Source organism: Coccinella septempunctata, chromosome 3, assembly GCF_907165205.1.
Source record: "Coccinella septempunctata chromosome 3, icCocSept1.1, whole genome shotgun sequence".
In the NCBI taxonomy this organism is placed as follows: Eukaryota; Metazoa; Arthropoda; class Insecta; order Coleoptera; family Coccinellidae; genus Coccinella; species Coccinella septempunctata.
This window is the reverse complement of record NC_058191.1, coordinates 41,022,953-41,050,152: the sequence shown is the minus strand read 5'-3', so window position 1 is coordinate 41,050,152 and position 27,200 is coordinate 41,022,953. Positions and strand designations below refer to the sequence as shown.

Sequence of the window (27,200 nt, the reverse complement as noted above, 5' to 3'; positions counted from 1 at the left end):
GGTTTCGACCAAAACCTTTTTGAGCTACGACAGAGTTCTAAAATATTCTTCGAGGAGGATAGCCCAACGAAAAATTAACATGAAGGTTATGATAAGGGTTAACTAGCACAGTCTGGTCGATTTCAACATGAAAAATTCTTATTCGCTTAGTAGGTCAAGAAATGTTGAAATTTCAAAACAACCCGTGAAAAAACCGTATCAATATTTGGAGAATTCATATATGATGTCTCGCTGGAGATGGTGAAATTGACAGGCTTATGTCATTTGATTTCACCTTATCATAACCTATAAGTCGTTCTTCCGTCGGGCCAGCCTGTATATTGAGGTAAAAGCATCAAAATATTCTACCTACTCTATTATCTACTTAGTTATTCAGGCATCAATGAACAGACCTTAACCACCGCAAATAGTCATAGCTTTTTTATCCGAGGGATAAGTAGGGCTTTATCAACAGTGTATTATGAGGATTTCAGGAATCTGAATCCGGTCAGGTAGGCATGAAAAAAAATTTCTCCTGTAATATTATCATATGGCATATGCTCGTCTAATAAGTTCGAAAAAGGTAAGCATCTAAGATGTCCAACTCAGGGGATGTCACCTGTTTTAAACGAATCATATGACCGAGTGTTCACATAGTTCTCCATTTAGTTGTCCCGACGATGGCAAACTGGCTAGTTCAATTCAGATCGTAACAGTTGTTGATGTTTTGCAAGAAATACCGTTGGGAATTTATACTCGACGAAAAACTCCAAAGGTAGATCTACTTTCAAACTAGTTAAAATAATCAAGGGTCGCATCAGGATCAATTTTATCGACGATTTTAGGTGCAACGCTCGGTTTTGAATAATTTTACACCTTCTGTTAGAAAAATGATCACCTTTTTAAACAATTTGAGAATGACAACCCTCCAAACTAACTTTCCTTCTAAAAATTTTGATATAAACTTCAACCAAAAGAAGTTAATGAAAGAATTTGAGATCAACTAATTTATGAATAATATCTGGAACTGGGACTCTTGCTGCTGTATGAAAACCTTCTAAGCCTAATACTTGATTATCTTTTGTGTATTATCTTATATTTTTACTGGTCCACTGGTACTTAGTACCTCCCGTTTTATTTTTATTGGTATTAAATTGAATTAAGGCTGAAATGGTCTAGAGCTTTAATGGATAGAGGACAAAGCCGATATTGGCAAAGTTTCATTAAATTTTATTTCAAGAAAATGAAAATTAAAAACCCGCAATTGACCAGAAGCAAACAATCTCTTCCTACAAAAAAAAAGCTCAAAGAAAAAGATTATTTCCCATAAGTACCGCAATAAGTTCAGAAAAAGCACTAAACAAACAATAAATAAGAAAATTCCAGGACGAAAACCAAACTTTAGTTAAGAATAAAACCCACACCGTCAGTATAAGAATGCAACCACAAAGATTAAGAATCAAACGTCGGACACAAATTTCATCGCGATCAAACGAACATAAACAGATTAAATAAAAACAAAACAAGACAAGTTAAAAACACAATTTCATATGATGGCAACAGTTTCTCCCTCAACCAAGACATTCATAAGACTTGAACAAAAATTTTGGGTTCATTTTCTTCCCGCGGAACGACACAAAGTTACTGCTGCCATCTATATCTAAACAAAGCCTTCATGGTTAAAAAGTTAGTAACTTACACCCATAGAGCTGTTAAGAGCAGAGCCATTCATTTCACCTGATTGTTTTTCTGGATTCAGCGGACACACCAAGTCACCATAATCAGCTTCACCTTTGCTCTTTTTCCTTTTCAAGGAAAATTGTGACTTCTTCGTAGACTGCAACAATATAAATAAAAATGTTGCCTATGTTCATGGTTTACAGACAAATTATCACCTTTAATTTAGCAGTTGGGGTTAAGGGAATGTACCCCATCGTCGATTGCGCCTCCCTTTTCTCCTGGATGATGTCCCTTCCCAGCAGTTCTTTGAAATGCGTGTTCAGATGCCTCCTCAGCAAAGTCTTACCGGGCGGTATCGACAGAAGCGAGGCCAGCAATTCGGCCGTGAATTTCGTTTCGTGGACGATCAGACCTCCGTGTACACCGGCACCCCTCAAATTCGGCGCGTACTCCGCCAAGTCAACTGCTCGAAGCCATTCCATAACTCTGAAATGGAGAACACGACTTTTTTTCAACTGAAAAATTTCGGCGATGGTTTTCTTCTACGTATTTATCTTATGAGTGAAATATTCCGCAAAATATGGAACGTTTCTGCTCTTCGAAATGCAGATTAAAAGAAGAATCTTTGAATTATCGACGCAGGGGACCAATATTTTCGAATGTCAGAGGTCCACCAGAGGTCGGAGCTACAAGAGAGGTTAGAGGCAACTAGAGTTGAATGTCAGAGGTCCAAGGTTAGAGTTCAAGTAAAGATTGACCAGAAGTCGAGAGGTCGACCAGAGGTCCGAGGTCAACTAAAGTTTTGATATCAGAAGTCGACAAGAGATCCAAAGTGAGAGATACTCCACAGTTATAAGAAGAATGTAGGCCAGAGGTCGGAGATAGACCAGAGTTCGAATGTCAGAGGTCTGCCAGAGATCGGAGGTCGAGCACAGGTCAGAGTTCAGCTGCCCAAGAAGCAAAATAACGAAAGTATGGAACGTTCTCGATTTTCAGTATGTACATAGAAGTGACTCACCTGTGTGTCGTCCAAAGCGAGACCTGTTTCGGCGTCGGCGGTCCCTCATCAGGGGCCGACCTCCTCTTCAAACAAGCTGCGCTGTATTCGTTCTCCCTGAGAACCTGAATGCCTCTCTTGATACTGGCCACGTGCAGCAGGGAGGTGACATGTAACACCCCCAAATCGTCGACCGTTAACCTGTGAAGAACCCTGCCGTCCACCCGGTTGATCAGGAAGCTCTCCTTGTGCTGCGGCAACCCCACGTCGTCCAACCATCTCAGAACCCAGGCGGTATCCAGTTCGCCAGCCTTCCTCAGGTAGGGATCGCTGGATCCGTTTTCTTCGGCGTCGATAAGGGCCAGTTGAAGTTTCTTCTTGTGCAGCGAGTTCTTGATGTTGAGTTCCTTTTCTATCTCGGCTATGGCGCACTCTTGGAGCTGCTGCCCGTTCTTGACCCATTTCCTGGCCTCTGGTATGTACTGGTCCAGACCGAGGTCTTGGAGCCAATCGCATATGTTCTCCGTGTCCCATTCGCTAAACGGTTTGTCTGGTCTGGAATTTCAAAGTTCGTTTGAAGATCATTTCAAGTTACATGTCGAAATTCTGAGATGCAAGTCAGAATTCTGAGATGAAAGTCTGAATTCTGAGATGCTAGTCAGAATTCTGAGATGAAAGTCTGAATTCTGAGATGAAAGTCTGAATTCTAGGAAACAAGTTAGAATTCTGAGATACAATAAGGCAGAATTCCGAGTTGAAAGTCGTAATTCTGAGATACAAGTCAGAATTCTGGGATGAAACTCGGAATTATAGGAATAAGTTCGAATCATCTCAGATAAAATTCGGCATTCGGAGATAAAAGTCTGAATTCTGAGATGCAAGTCAGAATTCTGAGATGAAAGTCTGAATTCTGAGATGAAAGTCTGAATTCTAGGACACAAGTTAGAATTCTGAGATACAATAAGGCAGAATTCTGAGTTGAAAGTCGTAATTCTGAGATACAAGTCAGAATTCTGGGATGAAAGTCGGAATTATAGGAAACAATTCAAATTATCTCATATAAAATTCGGCATTCGGTGATAAAAGTCTGAATTCTGAGATGCAAATCAGAATTCTGAGATGAAAGTCTGAATTCTAGGAAACAAGTTAGAATTCTGAGATACAAGTCAGAATTCTGGGATGAAAGTCGGAATTATAGGAAACAGTTCAAATTATCGGAGATAAAATTCGGCATTCGGAGATAAAAGTCTGAATTCTGAGATGCAAGTCAAAATTCTGAGATGAAAGTCTGAATTCTAGGAAAAAAATTAGAATTCTGATATACAATAAGTCAGAATTCTGAGTTGAAAGTCGTAATTCTGAGACACAAGTCAAAATTCTGAGATGGAAGTCGGAATTATAGGAAACTAGTCAAAATTCTGAGATAGATTTCGGCGTTCAGAGCTGAAAGTCGTAATTCCGAGATACAAATAAGAATTCTGAGAAACAAGTAAAAATTCGGAGATGAAAGTCGGAATTCTAGGAAACGAGTAAGAATTCTGAGATACAATAAGTCAGAATTTCGAGTTGAAAGTCGTAACTCTAAGACACAAGTCAGAATTCTGAGATGAAAGTCGGAATCATAGGAAACAAATTAAAATTCTAAGATAGAATTCGGCATTCGGAGATAAAAGTCTGAATCCTGAGATGCAAGTCAGAATTCTGAGATGAAAGTCGTAATTCTGGGATAGAATTCGGCATTCTGAGATAAAAGTCGGAATTCTGAGATAATTTCGACTTACAAGCTAGGATGGTCACGTTAATTCCAGCCTACATAGACTACTAGTCTGAGGTAATGTGAGTTTCACTTTCGTAATCCTGACTTTCAACTCAGAATTCTGACTTGTATCTGAGAATATCGACTTATATTTCAGTATTCTGACTCCCAAGTCAAGATTTTCAGATTTTTCCAACTGGGTATTAACCGAACTACTGAAAAAAGATGGATTCTCTTACTTCTGAGTCAACTGCGGTTCGCTCCATCCCAGTCTGGCAGCTGCGGTGGCGCGTACGCCACCTCTCTGGAACTCGCCGACTCCAGGGAGGTCTTCTAGATTTCCAGATCCGGACCGCTTGATCTTTCCGAAAATTTTCTTGATCCCCTTGCTCTTGCCGATTTGGAGTTGGGAGGCATCGCCGTTAGTCTCCTCGCTTCCTTTTTCCGTTTGGGCTATATTCGAAGTTGACCGTTTTGAGAATTTTATAAGGAATCGATTTTTTTGTTTGACTGAACGTTTCAGTCGTCCTTTTTCACTTTCTTTCATTTTATGACAACATTGTGAAGGGTATATTGGAGATATACTCCGGAAAATGAGAGTAGTTTTGACGGCTAGACAAAAATTCAATCAAACAAACGAAATTTTTATGTAATGTTAGCAAAGATGTAGAAATTTTTTAATTAAAATGTTAAATGAGATTAAATGAAGGCAAATAGCTCTAGTCAGGTTAAAGGCTGTACATGATCACTATAAAAATAGCTATATAGTCTAAATTTAATTTCAATAAGTGTTAAAAGAATGATATTCAAATAATTGTAATCAAAATGAGGCAATATATATGATCCCCATCTATTTGTGTTTCATTCCTCATCTTTCAACCCACAAAATTAGTCCATCCGTCTCGGAGCTGGAAGTATAGAGCATGTTGCAAAGTTATAAGTTGGGTACCAATTTCAATAATTTTTTCTTTGAAACATTCCTCAAACTCCGTAGAAAGTCCTAACCCTAGAAAAATTCGGAAAAGTTGCCTGGAAAACTGAGAAAATCGAGAAAACTAAAACGAAATTTAAATTCCGCGCGAAAGTGAATATTAGGTAGTGACACTTGCTGACAGTTGACAGCAAGATGAACTTAATGAACAGTACTACCTCAATATTGGAGTAACGTTCCCGAAGTTCAGCATTCTGGTTATACGTTAATTGATTATTGTAAGTGATTAGTGTATTAATTTTAAGTACTATATGTATTCGTAGGGACTGTGCTATTTGCTTTAAATTTCCATTGCACAGTATGTTTTGTAAGTTACGACTTGCATTCGCAATGACAATGAATAAACCGCCCTCGAGTGTTTGAAGCTGGAATTTCGAGAATCTACTGTTTTCAACCGGTCGAATGTTCACAAAGAGACACTGGGCTGGGTGATGACAACTCCGCCATCTTGAATATGGCGCCAGATGTGACTTATCACAGCAATTTAATTTCGAAACGAGAGGACCCAGAGTTAGTTTAGTTATGATTGCGATAACAAAGCCGTTATTAACGCAGACAAGAGCTATCACCTAGATTCGGCACAGAATATCCCTTCGACCTGACCCCAATCAGATTGCTAAATCCCCTACCGAAGGCAACAGCCTTTTTGCCTCCATTCATCGAGGGATTTGCGTTGAAGTCCACCGACGATGATATTGCGCCTCCGTTGCTCAAAAACTGCTGCCTAGGTAAGCTGGCATAGTGGATGTCTATCTGCCTTTTGTAGCTGGATGGGGGAGTCTGAAATAATGCGGCTTCGTTAGTGGAAACAAACGGCGTTTTGGCTAGTAAGAGGATTCCGTCTTGTTACTTATAATTCCACACAGGGTTGGGCTAGACGATAAACTCGAATAAATAACGATGAGAGTCCAACGGAAAGATTAATGAATAGATAAAAACTAACATAATTAATTACACACTCTGAACGTTGTGTAATTTGAAATAAGGGAAGCAAATGCCCTTTTTCAACGTTTTTCTTTCAAATCGACAAAATTCGTAGATTCAACCTTGCCTACCTTTGGAGGTTGGACATCTTGCAAGGAATAATTTGTGTCCGATCTCCTTGTAGAGTTCAAACTGGAAATTGGACTAGGAGACGGCGACACTCTCAAGCTGTTACCCTTTAAAACAACCAAACATCAGTATTTTTCGCTAAAGTAAATTGCGCAAAATTTGTTGTCGAATTTCTTATCTTGACCGAATCAAAATCATCATCAATAGAATTTTCATGAAGAATTTGACGCAGGAAAGTTGTATTTTGATAATAAAATTCTTTAATCATTTTCAAAATTCCAGAAGAAACTTCAAAGATTTTTTTTGTCCGTCCTTATTGAATTTTTTCGAGGAAAATTCTCATTTCTCTCACCTGGCCGCTGTTAGAATGCTGTGAAGGTGTTAGAGCTGCCTGAGGTTGTGGATTTCGAGGTAACAGGGCAGGTTTCTTGAGGTCTCCGTTGTTGTTCATATGTAGATTGTTACGTAGCTCCATATTTTCACGTTCCACAGCTGCTTGTTGAAGTTTCAGGTCGCTTATGATGCTCATCAACTCTAATTTCTGGGTCTCTAGCGAAGATCTCGACAGCATTTCCTGACAAAAAAAAATTTCGAAATAGAAATAAGGGTTTTTTTGGGAGAATTTTGTGGGCCATCAAAGCACTATGAGATTTCGCATATCATAACACTTCTGTGCAAAGATTATAGTTAGGAAGATAGGAAACGAAGCGACTAAGTGATGTGAGCGCCATCTGTGTTTCAAATGTGTTTCTAAGACTCTAAGTCTGGTTTAAATGTTAATTTCAGGGTCATTCGCAGAAATATATGAATTCCTGTAAGATTTCAGATGGCCATTTTCATTCGCGTACCGTACAAAAGAAGCAACTTGAATGAAAGGCCTAGATGAGTTGCATTCACCACTAAACCATGGCCAACTAGTGAAAAACCCTGTATATACTCGAATTTCTCAAACTTACCCGCTGTAGTTTTTCCTCGGCCTCAACCAGACAATGTTTCTTATCCTGTAACGTCTTCTCCAAATCCGATATCTTGTACGACTGTGCCTCTATCTGGTCCGTCAAAACTTGTACTTGCAGGTGCAAGTTGTCCTTCTCGAACTGAAGTTTTCGAAGTTTTTCATCCTGCTCCCCAGGCTAGACGGCGGGACAAAGGTAAATGATATCGTTTTCGTTCAAACACAAAGCGCATGCAATAAGCGAAAGAGCAGTTTTTCATATTTTTTTTTTCTTTATCGACGCATCCGAGGAAGGGAGATATCCGGAAATGAAAACAAGATCCTTTGTATAACGCTGTTAGCGAGAGATAGCGTGTCCCGTTTTCTATATAACTTAATAACAAGAAAGATCAATCATCTCGGCTGTCAGTTTGAGACGCTGGGTTATAGCAATATACGACAAGTTGCGAGTTTATATTGTGATTTCAATCTGGAAGAAGGAATCCTTTGAATCCGCTTAATTTAGTTTCCGGGATGGGGTAAAGGGGGTGGCTGGGAAGAAACTGCGAGTGTTAATTTCGTATGGTATTCGGCAAGAATTTGCAAACTGAATCCTATCATTCCAAAGTAACACTTTAAGTAGATATCTACGTCAATATCATGATTCAACCGAATAGATACGAAGTCGAAAAGTTTTCCCAACATTTATTGAATGAGGAATAGTGCGAGATTAAAAAACGAATTTGACAAGAATTTCAATGATCATCTTCAGGTAGGTACAATGAAAAAAATTTTTTTTTAATTATATCAAATGATCCTCAATGTTTCCAATAATTTCAATCTGTTGTTTCTATCTTTTCTGGCCATTTAATCTAGAATAGAAGTCGGTGATATTTTATTATTTTGGATTTTTCTGCAGCTTTTTTTCTAATTTTAAATTGTTTCAATTGATAAGCAATTTTCTGAATATTTGAAGCATTTAATGGATATTGGTATACAGTGACACTACACATCTTTGGAACTTTTACACAGAGGTGTATTCAGCCAAAGTACCCAATTTGTCCAATTCAACAGATATGTATTTTTAATTTTTTTTTTTTTTATCAAACTACTCGAAAATAGCGCATTGCACGAGAAAATATAAAGAATAATTTTATTTCATGAAACGTTCAAATATTTATGGAATAGCATCCAACTTAGTTTCAAGAGTTGGGCGTCTTCAACCCCTAATAATAAAGTTATCAGATCTGAAAAATTGTGTAACATCTACTTAGTGCTTCATATTATGTATAGTTTTATGACTCAGTGTTTTTTAGTACCCGTAAAGAAAATTAAAACTTTAAACTCATCATCGCCTTCCAAAGGCTGTTTCTTGGAAGAGAGGTCGATTTCGAAAAAAAATTTAAAGGAACTACCCCTGTTTTTTTTCATCGAGGAATCATCTCCCTTAGTCCTTCGCATTTGTTTACAGACACCCTGTATTGTGTTCGAAAAAGATTAATCAAATAAATGAAAAACTATATTCCGAAATTCATTTCATTCGATAAAACCTAAATATCCTCTAAACGATTCCCCAATAGAAGGAAAAACATGTTAACCTTATTTAATTAAATTTTTTCAACATATTTTTTTCTTTATTGTAGAAGAACGTTTAGAGTGAACAAAATATAAGAGGAGAATTTGAATTTTTTATTTACTAGGAAATCGTTGAGTGTGAAAAAATTATAAGGGTGCAATTAAAAAAAAATGGGGTAGTTTTTTAAGGGTATTAATGAGAAACTGAATATTAACGAAGGATTCTGGTTAAGTTTACGATGCCATTTAAAATTCTTATTGTTTGAACTTTCTACCATGTCTGAGAGCCGAGATATTGATTGTTTGGACACTTGGGATATATTTCACCATAAATCGCAGATATGATGGATGTGTTATAATTTATAATAATCAGTTTTAAGGGTAGCATTTACATAAAATAATGAAAAATCGTTTTAGCCTATTTTTCCTTTACTAGGAATCGTTTAGAGTTGAAAAAATATAAGGGTGCAATAAACAAAAATATCTGGGGGTAGTTTTTTTAGGGGTGGCAATCAGAAACAAAATTTTAATGACGGATTCTGGCAGAGTTCCTGATGCCATTTAAAATACTTTCTACCTTCTCTGAGAGCCGAGCTTTTGGCTGTAAGGAGCATCTTTTTTACACCCTGTATAACCTCGTGTTCTTTCTCAACCCCCTTACCTTCGAATACGGCGGGGGCGTCCATCTGTAACCCCTATCCCCGTAAAAATAACACGGTGGCGGCGCCATATGATACGAACAACACCCCATCATATCATGCCTACACCTGTTCATATCGCCGTAGATGTCAGGGTGGCTCCCCCTCTGGTCCAGCAGCATGGGGTTGCTCCCGTACTTCTGGGGATCGCTCCTTTCGTGTCTCCTGTGGAAATGGTCGAAGCTCGGGCTGTCCTGGGGGCTGCAGCACCAGCTCTGACAGGGCTGGAACTCCTCCGGCCTGCAGGGGCTGTTGACGTGGGTGGATCTGGACTTTTGGTCTCTGTCCTGGCGGTTTTGGTTGTGGTGTCTACGTCGATCCAGGCTTCCGGGCGCCCTGTCCTTCCTGGACGTCTTTTCCCGGGCGTTGCCTCTATTGATGGGCGGTTTGGTGGCGGTGGGAGACGGGGGCGTTTGCACGTCCATCTTGATGGGTAGTTTGGCGTCGTTGGCTGAGGTCTCCTTAGCTATCCATTGGAAGTCGCTGTTGCAACGCGTTGAACTGTCTATTCGAGATTAATTTCGTGTCATTAAAGATGCGAATGAGCTTCGAATATTGACCGTTTTTCAATCTTGGAGGTTATAATGCCGCATTTATACTATATTTTTCGGAGGTAAACTTTCGAGTCGTTGATCTCAATAAAAGTAACTGTAGATAAAAATGTGATACATATTCTGAAAGAGCAACTCTTTGAGTAATAAATCTGAGAATTTCATCCATCTACATGCAACCGTTCGGTCTTGACGAATTTTTAACTGAACCAAGCTTTTTCAATATTTTTCGAAGGTCAGTTTTCGAGTCGTATATCGTTTATCTCTCAATAAAAGTAACCGTAGATGGAAATGTGATACATATTCTGAAAGAGCAACTCTTCTAGTAATAAATCTGAGAATTTCATCCATCTACATGCAGCCGTTCGGTCTTGACGAATTTTTAACTGAACCAAGCTTTTTCAATATTTTTCGAAGGTCAGCTTTCGAGTCGTATATTGTTTATCTCTCAATAAAAGTAACCGTAGATGGAAATGTGATACATATTCTGAAACAGCAACTCTTCTAGTAATAAATCTGAGAATTTCATCCATCTACATGCAACCGTTCGGTCTTGACGAATTTTTAACTGAACCAAGCTTTTTCAAGATTTTTCGAAGGTCAGCTTTCGAGCCGTATATCGTTTATCTCTCAATAAAAGTAACCGTAGATAAAAATGTGATACATATTCTGAAACAGCAACTCTTCTAGTAAGAAATCTGAGAATTTCATCCATCTACATGCAACCGTTCGGTCTTGACGAATTTTTAACTGAACCAAGCTTTTTCAAGATTTTTCGAAGGTCAGCTTTCGAGTCGTATATCGTTTATCTCTCAATAAAAGTAACCGTAGATGGAAATGTGATACATATTCTGAAAGAGCAACTCTTCTAGTAATAAATCTGAGAATTTCATCCATCTACATGCAACCGTTCTGTATTGACGAATTTTTAACTGAACCAAGCTTTTTCAAGATTTTTCGAAGGTCAGCTTTCGAGTCGTATATCGTTTATCTCTCAATAAAAGTAACCGTAGATGGAAATGTGATACATATTCTAAAAGAGCAACTCTTCTAGTAATAAATCTGAGAATTTCATCCATCTACATGCAACCGTTCGGTCTTGACGAATTTTTAACTGAACCAAGCTTTTTCAAGATTTTTCGAAGGTCAGCTTTCGAGTCGTATATCGTTTATCTCTTAATAAAAGTAACCGTAGATGGAAATATGATACATATTCAAAAAGAGCAACTCTTCTAGTAAGAAATCTGGAAATTTCATGGAGCTCGATGCAGCCGTTCGATCTTTTTGGAAATTTGGAAAGTTTATAGAGCTCAGTGCAACGTTTCAGTCTTGATGCCATTTTTCGCGATCCGATGTTCAAGGGATTTTTCCTCTTAGAATAACTCGAGGAATCTCTCATCTTCCTTTGTACCTCTTATTCAGGAACAGCCTCTAGATGAGTCTTACATCACGTGAATTCCAGTGTCAATTTAAAGATTTAATTGCCTGGTCATTAGGTTGGGTCAGAGGTCCCACAGTTCTCAATACTTTAAAATCATTGAATCAATTATTAGATATGCTCAATTCTGACGGTCACTATACAGGGTATCCCACATTGCTTGATTTTGGCTGTTTCTGGTACTTCCAGACTAGTGGTTTATATCTCCCTTCACTTTGGTATACCTATTTCCCTGAAATCTTGGGGTCGTTCAGTGTTATTGTCATATTTGAATGATTACTATCGGTCTTCTAGATTTTAAGATACAACTGCTCACCTCTGTTTTGTGGCAGCCATATTTGATTTTTTTCCATGTTTTCATTTGTCATTTTCTTGGTTATGAGTGTTTGATTATAATGTATGTGATGTTCATATTATATTTCTTCTTTTGTCAGATGTCGTTTTTTTTCTTTTTCAGCCTGAAGAAGATGAAATAAAGTGCTGAAACGTCGTAAAGGAATAGTTGTGTTGTCCTTTCGATTTCAAAACTGAGATTAAAAGCTGTATCTATGCTTTCATACATGCAAATAGCTGTTAACCCAGTGATATCCTACGGATAAACATACATGTAACAGACATCCTTCAGAGAGGCTGCAATTAATTAGCAGTTTCCGATTCATGGCCTTATCTCTCCGTATCATAAATTCAACAGAGGCTGCTTCTCGTCAGAACGAATTGAATGGGAACGCACGCTCGGAATATCTAGCGAATTATATTAATGTTTTTCTTTGTTCATAAAATGAAGAATGTTCAAGATCGTGTGAGCCTTCTGCAGTCGAAATGCGGGACCCATTCAGATATGCCGGGGCTTTCCGCATTTATCATACTTGCAACGTTGGCTTGGCGGATGGAGTTTGGACCAACTTATGGGGCGAAAGTATGGACCGGAGAATTCCGGGACACTTGATGAATTCCACCGGAGGGTGAGAGTCATTTCCTTCGCTCAATCCTCAGAACTCTCTGGAATCGTGTCAAAAATTTAAAGGAACTTATATTGCGTTGGTATGAGGTGATTTCCATTCACTTTCGCAGAAGCAGTCGGTTGGCCTTGGAAATCTGACACGTATTGGGAATTCAATCGTTGCAATCAACGACATTGTGATGACAGTTCGAACTATGTAAATCGTTAGTCGTTTTTGAAGGGGGATTTTGAGATTTCCGTCAAATAAATCCTTTTTTCTCTGTTGATAGTTATTTTTTAATATAAATTTTTTTTTCATTCATTCTTGTGATCTTTAAATAGTTACATAAAGAATCGAAATAACAAATAATCTTGATACAGTTTCACGAATATAGACTTTTAGCAAAATATTATTATTTCGAAGAAGTAAAAGATAGAATGTTCTCGAAACTCCAGGTAGAAACCTGACCGATAGTTAATGTGTTTTCTCAAAATTCAGCTTCCCTACTCTTTTAGTAGATAACGTTCTATTCAGTATAACTCTGTTAGCTATATGAGAATATGAGGTTATGACTATAGTCAAAACATTTAACAAAATTTCGTCTGAAACTCCCACAGTTTCCGCATACAAAGTATAGGGTGTTTTTCTGTAGTACATTATTCAAGATATTGACCTCAAAAGATGCCGGATTCAATGAAAGATAACCAAATGCTATGAAACACGAAACTCGGTAGTTTATTCTCCGTAGTCAACGTTAAATAAAACGATGAATTCATTCGTTTCACGTTATCGCACTGGGAAGATACATCAACAAGAACGCGAGAAATAAAATCCAGAAATTTTCTTTGTGACGTTCTCCCCCTATATATTTCACGGGCCCAAGTTTGCGGGGAGAACAATACTTTTGTTTCCTCCCATTCCGCACTCCCTTGTCAAGTCGCCAGATTCATGCATGCTCACGAATCTCAAACAAAGGGAATGCACATAGTTGTTGGCCCTATGAAACGGCGTACTTCAACGTTGAACGTAAACAGGGGTTTTCATACTGTTCATTTCGACTGTTTCAACCTCAATAGTCTGTCACTCATAACCGTGACTAAAATCTGGCGTTCGTGGCAGTTTACCACATAATTTGTCTTACTGCCTTCTGTTCATCCTCGTGTAAATACTCAGAATTTACTAACACAAAACCCCATCCAGGAAAATCATCAACTCGGTGCCACTGTTACACCCAGTATGGTTTTCTGAACTTGGAAATGATAACACAGGATACTTTAAGAATCTCCATTTCATGTCGAGTCCCGGTACAGATATCGTTGGATTTGAAATGAACAGATATCTAAAGGATATCCATAAGATCCACAATAATGATGGATGTGTTGAAATTGCAACTCTGATCGTGAAGCGTCAATTCTTTCAAACTGTTTACGATTTGCAACAATTCAGGAATAGTCGCATCTATCGTTTTGTTCCTAGATTTGAAATAGATATCCTGCAGTTTATATCCTTGGATATCCATAAGATATCCTCAACAACAATGAGTTTGAGTTGAAAGTTTGATTTTGATACTGTCAATTTGCGAGTTTCTTCTAAACCATCTCGAACACGATTTGAAACAATCCAGGATTACTTGTATTTCCGTTTTGTTCCTAGATTTGAAATGGACATCCATCAGATATTCAACGAACAATTTGAAATGGATATCCTTCAGTAGAAATCCTATGGATGTCGGGTATCTGTTGTTTCAAATCCTGCACAAGTATGAAAAATACTGAGTAATTGTTCTACAGATCATTCACCTTGAGATACAATCAGAGTGGTCGTGAATATCCAAAGGATAACTCCTGAAGGATATCCATTTCAAATCCAAGAATGAATATCTGTAAGAAATCAAAGATAATTGTGCATGTTTTCAAATTGAAAGCCCGATTTTGATATCGCCAATTATTGAGTTTATTTCATAAATATTCATTTTTTGAAACAATTCATGTTCGTTTGGTTCCTGGATTTGATATGGATATCCATCAGATATTCATTGAAAGATTTCAAATGGATATAAAATATTCTCGACTATTATGGATGTGTTCAACTTGAAATATTGGTATTGACGCTCTCAATATCTGAGTTTATTTCAAATTTGTATATGATGAGATACATGGATCTTATGGATATTTAATGGCAATCCACTACAATTGTAGTGGATGATACTGAGAATTTGAAATGTGAAAAATTGAGTATATATCCTATGGATATCCACAACTACTATGATAGTGTTTCTAGTTGGAAGATAGATTCAGAGTTTTTTTAATTTTTTATGATTTGAAACAGTCAAGGGATACCTGTATCCAGTTTTTGGATGAGAAATGGATATCCAAAACAGCTATGGGAGTACCTAAAGTTGGAAGACCGTTTCGAAAATGTAAATTTCTCAGGTTCATCCATAATTTCACAAGATTTTAAACAATTCAGGGATACTAGTATATTTTTTTTTGTTCTTGGACTTGAAATAACGTCTATAGGATACTCAAGGATTTGAAATGCAAAAAATTGAGTATATACCCTATGGATATCCACAACCACTATGATAGTGTTTCAAGCAGAAAGATTTTAATGGTATAAATGAAAGAGGTTTTTCCAAAACCTGAAAATCTTTCGTTCTCTATGAAAATCCACGAGATATCTATGGATATTTCTGGAGTTGAAACGTCTTTTTTGATATAGTCAATTTCTGAGTTTCCTTCATACATCCACACGGTTTGACACTATATTCTTGTTTCTTGGATTTGAAATGGACCTCCCCTGTATAGAGATGAATTTGAAATAAATATACATGAGACATTCACAACAACTATGGATGATTCTAAATTTCAATATACATTTCTATACCTAGTATTTAGCAGCGAAATGTCATTGATAATAATAACTGATAGATAACAATGGGAAAAGTAGTTTACCACCAGATCAATCATCATGCAATGGCACAGAAAAAGATGGAATGAGCGATTTGGTAGCTATAAACAAGTGTGTAAAAGACTTTTCCATATGGTGCAAACTTTTTTGACTCTGTATAGTATCGCTATACGTTTAATGACTGCCAACAATAAGTTCCATCTAGATTCTTGATCTAGACAATCCCTACTCCAAAAAAATATAAACTCTGACAGGTAATATTAAACGTGTGAGGCAAGATGCGTTACCTATTTTATCGTTCACCCTGTACACCCTCACTTACGCCTATGGGCACTCAGTTAACAGCACAAGGCGGCATTTTATCGACCTCCTGTTGAGTAAACGGTCAATATTTCAATGTTAAACCGGAGCAAGCCGCGATAAGACATGAAATATGTAACCTTTCAAACTTTTCCCACCCTCCAGGGAATTGGCGGATGACAAATCCGACGTCGAGCCGGCGGTGGATCCGTTCTCAGACCATCCTATGGTGCGGCGGTCCTTCGTGTCGTCTGCTGCAGCCTCCTCGCTGCTGGAAGATTCATTCTCCTCCGGATCTGAGGGTAAAAAACATGCTTTCCAAATCAAGACGAACACGACGGGATGAAGTGTTTCCGGCGAATCGATGAAGTCATCAGCGGCGGGGGTTGAGGGGCGGATCGTGATGGGGGAGGTGGTGGAGATGTACGTCGTCGAGATGAGCGGGGTAGTTTTTACGTTGGTTGGGGGGTCATTACCACTGGAGGCTATTTTTGGGTCATCGGTCACGGAAAAGAAATATAGTTTTTACCGTCGTCCATCCGGACACTTAGCTGCCCCAATTCTGCTGGTTTTTCTGATACAATTGAAAATATACAGCGTGATTCTTCGACTGTACAGGGTGGGCAAAATTCGTTGTCTATTGAGAGGATCTATAAGGGGTAGATGAAAACCGATGACACATTTCCGAGCTCATTACCGGAGAAACAAAGAATGGTGAAAACCACAGCCTCCTACGATACTTCTTTTTTAAGTTTGACAATTTCGTAAAGTACTCATAACTTGTTTGTCTTTGAAGTTACAAACCAACAAACCTGAAACTTTTTACGCAGAATCCACTGATGAGCTCAAAATATTTCTTCATTTCGAATCATTAGTTGAACTTTAATTTTTTTAAATGCAAACTTTTATTGATTTTGTTATTTTGAATCGAAAAAAAATCTTTTGTCACAAGATTCTACGTATGAAAGTGCCTGAGAAGGTTCAAGTTTCAAATCTGTAACTTCAAAGACAAAAAAGTTAGGAGAACTTTTCGGAATCGTCAAAATCTCAATTTTTGTTTATAACTAGAAATCTAAAAATGATAGGCCGATTCTGTTCTCAGATTTGGATTAGTCAGAATGTGTCTTCTGTTTTCTTCTAGCTGCTATAGTTCTCGAGATCCCCTCAGTAGGCAACGAATTTTGCCCAACCTGTACATACAGGGTGAATCTTTGATTCGGACAATAATTTCAACAGTAGATTCTTGAAGTCAAAAGAAAAACTTTTTTTTCTATTTTTTCCGAATCGGCTCGGTTCAAAAGATACAGGCGGTTGAAAACCCATAAAAAAATGTTATTTTTTTGTTATATCCCACAAACGGTTTTATCGAATGAAATGAATTTCGGAATATAGTTTTTCATACACTTGATTTATAAGAAGAGTAAGAAAAATAAAATTGCATTCAATTTGAATGAAATAGACATGGTTTAAAATTTTTAAAACCTAAATCAATAGGTATTCGAAGATAGCTGAGTTTTTGTCACTCTTTTCTCAAAACGCAACTGATAATTTCATGGGAGCTTTCAATTTTACTTGCTGAAGAATAAATCACTGTTTAGATCTCGAATAGGTTGTCAAAAAAAGAGATAGCTCGCATACCCCAAACACGTCAGTGAAATCGAGTGATGATACAACATTCATTAACAGTCTTCAGGCATTTTCTATTACCGATACTATAAATATCTCAACATAGGGAAAGCTATCACTGTCGTCAGTTTGGCTGAAGCGTGAAAACAGACGCAGAACACGTGGCGAAAAGTAAATAAAACAAATGGTTCGGCTGAAGAAATCAAGATGGTAGAAAGAAGAAATTCGGCGTTATAACCCCATTTACTTCCTGATCGGTTTAGTATTAAGGAAAAGGTACTAAAACGAAAAAAGAGTAAAAACGTGGTTTGCTTTGATATCACTTCCTAACCTCAAAAATTTCATATGGCTTGAATTTGTAGATAAGTATTAGTTCAGGGTTTCCAAAATTGAAAGTTTCTCGACCAAATCATTTTGGTTTCACTTAATAACGCTTTGGTATCTGTTGCCAGATGTTGGGGAGTTTTTTACTCTTCCTGAACTCATCAGTTTCAGACATCTTCTCATTTGGTACTTTCTGAGGCAGCTATGATAAAAGGATAGATAAAAGCACCCTTAAATGCATGTAGAAGCCCCACTACACTTCCGACTTGAATATCGACGAATCATCAGAGTCCCAAGTACTCCAGTGTATAGTTACACGGTACTCCACGTATTAAGATTTAATCCATAGTTTTATTAGTCTAAGATTTAATCTCCCTGTATCTTTTCTAAAAAAAGTGTAGTGATTTCCTCGCTCTATCCAATTCCTCTGACTGACTGGAAGACTTGGGTATTAAAACTGATTTGAAAACTTTCATCTATTGGCATGTCATTAACATGTCAATTTGGTACGTACATATCGGTTTTTGCTTCATCACCCAATATAGTTCGATCCGAATACAAAACCAGCGCTCATTAGCGAAAGTAAACAATGACTTCATCCGTTTACAACTCAGAAATCAGTTTATGTTCGTTGATCTAGTTTAGACCACGAGATTCTATTAATGAATAGACGACCTTTCAAAAAAAATTTCAGTTGAGGAAAGAGATGATAGTCGGATGAAGCCAAATCTGGCGAATAAGGGGGGTGTTCTAGTAATTCAAACCCTAAATCACGAATTTTTTGCATGGCAACATGAGATTTGTGTGCAGGGGCGTGATCCTGCAAAAACAAAACACCTTTGGATGGCTTTCCGCGTCTTTTCTCTTTAATTTTTCCCCGTAGAGTGGTCAGTAATGTCGAATAGTGATCTCCGGTTATTGTTCTACCCTTATCCAAAAAATCAATCATGATTACTCCATGGCAATCCTAAAAAACTGAAGCCAGAACTTTTCCAGCAGATTTTTGGGAACGAAACTTCTTAGGTCTTGGAGAACCAGAGTGTCGCCATTCCATCGATTGTTGCTTTGTTTCTGGATCGTAGAAATGTACCCAAGTCTCATCCATAGTAACAATTCGGTTTAGGAAGTCTACATCCTATTCAAATCGAGCACAGATCGAACGCGATGCTTCTACCCTTGCACGCTTCTAGTCAACATTCAAACATTTGGGGATCCATTTTACAGCAATTTTTCCCATGTCCAAATTGACGCGAACTATATGATGAACGAGTTCGTATGAAATATTCAGTGATTCAGATATCCTTTTTAGCCCAATTCGACGGTCTGATAAAATCATGTCATGAACTGCATCTATATTTTCGGGGACTGACACAGAAACTGGCCTTCTCGATCGGTCATCATCTTCAATGGAAAATTCACCTCTTTTGAAGCTTGCAGTCCAATTTTTCACGGTCGCATACGAAGGACATTGATCACCAAGGATAATAAGCATATTTTCGTAAATCTGCTTACCTCTTAACCCATTTAAATACAGGTACTTGATGATGGCTCGATACTCCAATGTTTCGATTGTCACAATTTTAGTGGACATCTTCTTTCCTTTAATTTATTGCGTTACTTTTTATCTGGTTTACTTTTTTAATCTCAAACTGCACACTGACATTTCTAATAAGTTATTATTCGTTGCTTTGATAACGCAATATTTTTTTATGCATGGAACTTCTAGGCTAACTAGATATCAATACATCCTCGTAAGTACTCTTCCACTATTTTACCTGTCATTTCGTTATCCATGCAAATTTTGAAGCGAAATTTCAGGATCAGATAGTACTCGATAAGATCTTCAACATGAGGTAACGCAACATCCCCCATCCCTATCGAAAATATTTTCTAGTAGGCGCTGTTGCCAAATCGTAAACTAGAAACGAAGCGATTTAAATTTTAAAACCCCATATTTGAAGAATGATTTTGAATAGTTTCCGCGGTGCATTCGAAAAAATCATGAATGAAACTCATAATTATTCAGTTTAAACTTGCATATGCTGTGATAACCCAAATTGATGAGAATTCCCCATTCTGGGTGATTTGTTCTCAACGAGACTCGGTCTACCTATACTTCATTCAAATTTATTGTAGCAGTCGGTTGGCCATGAAATAATTTTCTCAAGTTTTTGTAACTAGAACGAAGTTAGGTTGGCACTCATGAAATGTCGTTAATGTCATAACGCCGTTGCCACAACTTATATCAATTTTTATTACGAAAACGCCGAAAGTGATTGAAAAAAGAGACAGGGTTTCAGGAAGTGCTATTTAGAATTCAGGTCCGCTCATTCAAATAGTTATACCCTGATATTCTTAAATCCACAATACGTCAGACGGTAGCGAACATATTCAATGTAAGAGAATTTATATAACGTTTCATCTGAATCTAAACGACTTATATTTCAGCTGAATATTTCCACAATCAGAAAGATTGTGAATGAAGAGGATGACAAAGAATTTCCTTCTATTGGGAGAGCCAAAAAAGTGGTGGCATTTGAGAATTTTTTATTTGAGTGAAGTAATGCGAAAAATTTACATAGGATTTTCGGTAAATATCATCGGAGAATAAGTTCCCTAAAATGGATTTTTCTATTTTTCATTTGACTTGTCCTATACAATGTAAATGTCTTAAGGTACTAATAAATACCGAATTATTATTATTACATCAATGTATTAAGATGAATAGCCACAAATACGCGAAAGTTGCCCTGTTATTTGTTTATTCATGTGAAATTTTTGTTCAACGGTGAAGTTTTGCATCTTAACTTGAAACTGCCTTTAGTTCCTTTTACTTCTATATTGATGCAAGATGATTTTTGTTGAGGAATTTAACATTTTGTAATTATCTGTTAATTCCTTCGGGAGATACCCATTCCCAACCACTGCATCATATGCATTTCATCTTCGGGTTGATATTTTTGAAATCTACAAATGATGTAAGCCAAAGAAGATAACGAACATTAACTCTCCTCAACCTAGTGCATATTATGATATTATACTGATCTCTTGTATTTTCCATGCAAATAACTGAATAGGTATGCCTTCAAACATTTTGTATAAACTTCAATTATGTTCGTCACATATTTTCCGAAGAGATTCGACATTGTGATAAAATACGTAATAACAGAAACTTTTACGTAGAACGGGCAACATAGCGTTAATTTAAAACCCAAAAATGTTTTGACAAGCTTCATAACCCCACATTTTTGTACTATACAGAGTGAAATGTGTCAAATTTCCATGGCCAACCGACTGCTAAAATAATATTGAATGAAGTATACATGCCAGAGCCGAGTCGATCGAAGACTCCGGTCTAGGCTAGGCGACTTCTCCTCCGTCGTCAGATTTAACTCGGTATAATTCATTTCACGTCCCTCCATTAAACCAATTAAGTTTTCATCGTTTCGAATTACGAATGCCGGGCAACTCTTTTTCGAATAACGAGAGGGATAATGCACGGATGAAAAGTGAGTGAGAGACGGATCTCTCTGCGGCCGTAGGCATCGTCGAAATGCAGATTCGTTTGCATCTCGAAACACTTGGCGTTCTTACTTTGTAATTTTTATGAGGGGCGGCCGGCGTATCTCGGCGCATTACGAAATGGATTGAATATAGAGGATCCGGGAAGACTTTAATTATTACGGGATAAACTGGGTCGGCGTATTTGATTTAGTATTGTCCGAAGGCGAGGCAGCTTTTCATACCGACTCTCAGAGGTCGGTTGGAGGGTTATTTTCAGCGCTATTGAAATTGTTAACTTCGTTTCAGAGGGTGAATCAGCCACCCACACAATCTTTATTGATAATATAGTGACACGAAATGAGTAGAAATACACTGCGCAAAAAAATTAACCCACATTCTGAAAATCTCAATTTTAATGAAAGTTAACTCTACATTGACTTTATAACTTATTTTTTATAATCTCTCGGGAAGGTTTTGAACGAAACAAGACACATTAAATGGAAGACAAATTCAGGATTTCACCGAATCTCATGTGAAAGAAGAGAAATGAACAATTTTCAAAATACTGAAATGCTGATGAGTGATTTAATACTTGGTATTTCCACCTCTTGCGGTAATTACAGCTCGGCAACGACGATTTACACCCAAAATGAGTGATCCTTCCCAGATTTTTCCGAGTTGGATTCCTAAGTCATTAAGAGCAGCTGGATGATTTTCTGAACTTCTCAGCCTTCTATTGAGGTTGTCCCAAACCTGCTCAATCGGATTGAGATCTGGACTTCTTGCTGGCCATTCCATTCGAGAGACTTCAACCTCTTCAAGGTACTCCTGAACGATGCGCGCACGATGGGGTCTGGCATTATCGTCCATAAAATTGAAATTTTCACCAATGTATGGGGCAAATCGCACTACATGCTCTTCAAGAATGTTCCTTATATACTTATCAGCATTCATAGCTCCATTATCAACGACCAATAGGTCTGTGCGAGCAGTCAAAGATATTCCACCCCATACCATAATCGATCCTCCCCCGAAACCAGTAGTATTCAGGAAATTGCACTGAGCATATCTTTCATGTGGACGTCTGTATACAAGGGAACGTCGATCACAATGGTAGAGGCAGAATCTAGACTCATCTGTGAAGAGAACTCTTTACCAATCGGCCTCTTCCCAATGGATATGCTCTCTCGCAAATTCCAAACGCGCCCTTCGATGGGCTGAGGTAAGAGCTGGGCCTCTTGCCGCGACACGAGGCCTTAAATCTCTCTGAGGCGATTTCTTATTGTCTGAGTGCTAATTTGCACCTCAAGAGTTTGCTCAAGCTGAATTTGAAGGAGGCGAGCGGTTGCAAACCGTTGTCTCAACGAAGAAACTCTCAAGTAACGTTCTTGAATGGCAGTTGTTACCCGTGGTCTACCCTGTCCTAGTCTTCGGACATTCATACCTGTCTACCTGAATCGCTCCAACATTCTGGACACACTTGTATGGGAAACTCCAAACCTTTCTGCAATTCTTGTGTATGTCCACCCTTCTTCTCGCAAAACTACCGCTTGGGCACATTCCTCTTGGGTCAAACTTCGTGTTTCGCGTTGCACAGCAATCGAGTGTAGAAAATCAAACCAAAGAAAAACTATTGATCACTAGAATTGATCGAGAACTGATTTTAGAATGGAGCCAATACATTCAAAATCTGATAATATCATTGTTTTTTATTCTTGCTGGGAGAAAAAACATCTGTATTGAAGAAAATCATTGGAAGCGGATAATATATGCATGCATAATTCTGATAAAAATAATTATCATTGAAAACACCTTCATTCAGTAGAATAAATTTATAATGTGCGTTAATTTTTTTGCGCAGTATAGATGAAGAGTATCAATATTCTAATACAGGAAATTAGTTACCGCAATATCGTTAGCGATAAATATTGGGCGTGCTTCTTCAATTTGTATTTCATTTTGCAATAATAAACTCATTATCTCCAATATTTTCGTTGTTTATTTCAGTTCGGTCAAGAGTTACCAGATTCAAACATAACCCTTTCAACCTTCTCTGAAAGTTCAAACGTTTTTCTTCCTTGCAGAGTTGACAAACATAAAACACTATAATGACAACAAAATTCCCTACCGAATAAAAAGCTAAATCTATAACACTAATGCCCGTTTTCACCAACGATCCCTAAATTTCAAGGAATACCTAAGCCCATTTAAGTGACTCTTACCTACAATTTCGTTTTCACCAACGTTTAGGGAATCCCTAATAATATCTCATATTTCATTTCGCCTTACATAAATTGAACATTAAATTAAACAGAATCAGACCGTAATTCAACCAACAAAATACAGAGGTGGATTTAAAACCTAACTTACTTGAACGAAACAAAGTATCAAGATTATAAATAACCAAAACGCCATAGATCATAATAATTCGTTTCCGATCTTAATTGAACCGCCAAATGCTAAATCCAATAACAAGACCGTAAATTCACATTATCGTCGGAAAGAATCCGAAATTAATAGAGCCTCGAAGAGCAACCCCCGCCGTACTAACGAGGAAATTATCTACGTCTGGCCAATATAAAACATAATCTTCCAGACTTCGTACGAAATTGGCACGCGGGCTTTATGTGCGCGATCGTTTTCGACAGTTCGAAACAGAATTTAAGTTACCGATATTTGACGTTTGTCCGAGTTTGTTTTCGCGGTGGAATTTCGGGCGTGGGTTTTGACGTTTCTCGTTACGAGACAGGAAACGAAAATGCATCGGGACGAATGGTTTGGACAGGAGCAAGGTTTCGGCATTGGCATTGGCCCCAATCAGTCTGCCGCGAGAAACATGCTGTCGATTCTGTTTTTTCCAATCGAAACGGGACGATGTAGTAAAAGACATGTTTTATTGGTGTCATCAGGCCAATCGATCAATTCCTACCTCGTACACAAACATCTTCCGAAGGAAATGAGTGATTCTGTTCTTTGGGACGCCCATATGATTAAATCGGGAGGCTTCACTAAAGGTTGTACAGACGAATGCGCCATCTATCGACGAGTAGGCGAAACGGATATATCAGCCAATACATCTGTGCCCTTTCATACAGGGTGAGTCTTTGACTCGTACAAATATTTTAACAGTAGATTCTTGAGGTCAAAAGAAACACTTTTTTTCCATACCATTTTTTCCAATTCGGCCCTGATAAGAAGATATAGCCATTTTGAGTTTCTATAATGAGCCTGCAGAATAACTAGCTAAATCCGTGACACTACACATCAGTGGATCTTTTAAACAGAGTTGCATTCAGCCAAAGTACCCAATTTTCCGAATATCACCCATATTTGTCAATTTTTGAACATCAAATTACTCGAAAACGGCGCATTATAAGGGAAAATATGAAGAATACTTTTATTTTACAAAACGTTCAAATATTCATTAGACGCTATGTCCAACTTAGTTTCAAGAGTTAGGCTCTTTAAATTTTTGGTATTTTTATGGTATGTAATGGTCATAATGAGAAAACTGGAAGACGTGGGTGGTATCTTGGGTTCGAAAAAAAATTCATCAAATAAATGAAAAATTTCGATAAAACTCACCCTGTACATTCATTCATCGATTAGTTTACTGTTTTGGCTTTCGTGTACGGCACAGATTGCAACCACGTAAAGTATAAATAAGTTAAAGACCGAAAATGTCATTTTATCACAAGGTCTGTCACTTCAATTTCGAAAATCTGCCAGTAGGTTGAATATACCGGCTTAATCTTTCGAATTCTATCCGGTCACGAGCACTTTATAAAGCTTATACCGGGTGCAGTGAAAAATCAAAGGTTGTTCAATAAACTGATAGAAAAGAAGAGATTTCGGATTCAACACTTATGACGCGGAACGCGAACAGGGGGGTTGACGGGACTTTCCCTTCAGTACCCCAAGGGCTTTCGCGCCATGACTGATAGCGAAGGGAAAAGTCAGACTCGCGAAACAGGGTAAAGAACGATAAAATATAACAGAAAGCGATACAGTACAGCAGTGTCAAAGTCAAAGAAGTAACCGGTATAGGTCTTACAAAGAAACTGAACGGTAAAGACGGGGACCTACCTCCTTTGTTCCAGGCACTAGCGAAAATCAAAGGAAAAAAACTAAAAATCAATTCTTAATATCACTGATGCTAGCAACAAAAAATTATTCTTAAACGTCGAATCGCAGAAAGTACGGAGCATAAACTAACTGAAGTAAAAGAGCAGTAAAAAGCGACTGAAGTAACAGAATCAAAAGTCAAAAGTAGAAGTCACCAAGTGAAAGACTGAAGTAAAAGAAACCGTCGCGGGGGAAAAATCTGCTTTTATAGGCAAATCCCCCCACACGTTAAAAATCTGAAAATTCCAGAATTCGACAAGAATGAAAAACGTCGTCAGCTCCGGTTTATCGCATATCAACATCAGAAAAACGTCGAAATCTTCAACGGCATGCAAGAAAAACAACGTTAAACACAGATAAACGGTTTTTTACATTAACTCTGCCTATCGGAATGAACGTACTGAATATTCGAGAATTAAATATTTTCAAAGGCGGAAATATGAAAACGAAAGGAATGCACTAAAATGAACTCCAATTTTCCTCAGAAAACTGGGATTCCTTACACCATGCTATTGGAGGCGTCATTTCTGTTGTCTTAAAGAAGATACACAGTGAAGTCCATAAGGCTAGAAAATAGATTGTCGAAGTTATGCAAAAACATCGTTGTCGGCCGAACTCGGCCTGTTATTCGGCCATCGACGTCCGACAAACGATCAAGCCTACACTAGACGTACCGACAACTGATGACTTCATCGAAACGCTCAAAACACACGAATTACCTCTCTTGGAAGACCTCAAACTGCACGGCGTAAACCTGTCCTCCTCGGCTATCGTCTCCAACCCTTTCACCATCACATGATCGCGCGCGACGTCACTATCGTCTTCACTGTCCGACGAATCGGCCGAGCTGCTGCTGCTGCTGCCGCCGCTGCTGGTCAGACCCTCCGTTGTACTGGAATCGGTACCGGACAGCCTCCTGTAATCCGCATCTTCGTGCCGTCTCAAGTGGTACGAGCCACTATCCTGTTCTATATTCGTATCCTCTTCAAACTCTCGAGAATCTAGATCGAGCTGTTCCGGTCTAGAAGGCATGGGTCGGAACCTCGACCCATGGCCGGCCGCGATGGGGTTAGGGGTCCAGCTGTAGTTGGAGAAGTGGGACGAGAGGGAGGAGGCCGAGTCGGTGTTGCGGTTTTGCTGTTGTCTGCCCAGCGATCTGGTGTAGTCCTGGCTGCTGACGTAAGGGTTGGTTCTGATGGATTTGAGGGAGTGGGTCCTCTCGATCTGCAGAAATACAGGGTGGAGGTGTGGTGAGGATTTATATTTTTTAGGTGTAGCTTGTAGATGTCGTTTGGGACTGAGTGATGTTGCAGAGATCACTGTTAGGTTAAGAGGGAAATTTGGAAGCAACTAAACCGATATCTGCATTGAAAAATAGGGAAAGGGATTTTAGATGGACTCAGAGAATAGATTGTAGGAAAGCGCTGAGCTTGTCACTTTGAACTGACAATCACAGGAATGTCGTTGCCAGTTTGAATTGAAAAATTATGTATAATTGCCAGTTTCAACTGGCAATTCATATAACTGTCAGTTTGAACTGACAGTTGTTTCGTGTAATTATCAGTTTGAACTGCCAATTATGTGTAGTTGCCAGTTTGAACTGGCAATTCATATAACTGTCAGTTTGAACTGACAGTTAGTTTGTATAATTATCAGTTTGAACTGGCAATTTTGTGTAATTGCCAGTTTGAACTCGCAATTCAGTTCAAACTGACTAACTGTCAGTTAAAACTGACAGTTAGTTTGTATAATTACCAGTTTGAACTGGCGATTTTGTGTAATTGCCAGTTTGAACTGGCAGTTACATTGTGTAATTGT

General features: G+C 38.1%; 1 protein-coding gene across 7 annotated transcripts in view; it reads right to left on the bottom strand.

Annotated features, from left to right (window-relative positions):
- Window positions 1-27,200, bottom strand: part of LOC123309066 (liprin-beta-2) — a 42,345-nt gene that overhangs the window by 907 nt on the left and 14,238 nt on the right. For 2 of the 7 annotated variants that reach the window (XM_044891916.1, XM_044891917.1), the window contains 11 exons: window positions 26,102-26,606; window positions 15,944-16,099; window positions 9,627-10,168; window positions 7,413-7,589; window positions 6,809-7,030; window positions 6,459-6,563; window positions 5,973-6,183; window positions 4,652-4,865; window positions 2,678-3,211; window positions 1,875-2,145; window positions 1,679-1,816 (listed from right to left, as the gene is read on the bottom strand). In XM_044891916.1, coding sequence (XP_044747851.1) covers window positions 1,679-1,816; window positions 1,875-2,145; window positions 2,678-3,211; window positions 4,652-4,865; window positions 5,973-6,183; window positions 6,459-6,563; window positions 6,809-7,030; window positions 7,413-7,589; window positions 9,627-10,168; window positions 15,944-16,099; window positions 26,102-26,606 — 3,075 coding nt within the window. The remainder of the gene's footprint in view (window positions 1-1,678; window positions 1,817-1,874; window positions 2,146-2,677; window positions 3,212-4,651; window positions 4,866-5,972; window positions 6,184-6,458; window positions 6,564-6,808; window positions 7,031-7,412; window positions 7,590-9,626; window positions 10,169-15,943; window positions 16,100-26,101; window positions 26,607-27,200) is intronic. The other 5 variants (XM_044891920.1, XM_044891921.1, XM_044891918.1 and 2 more) reach the window with 4 other exon arrangements.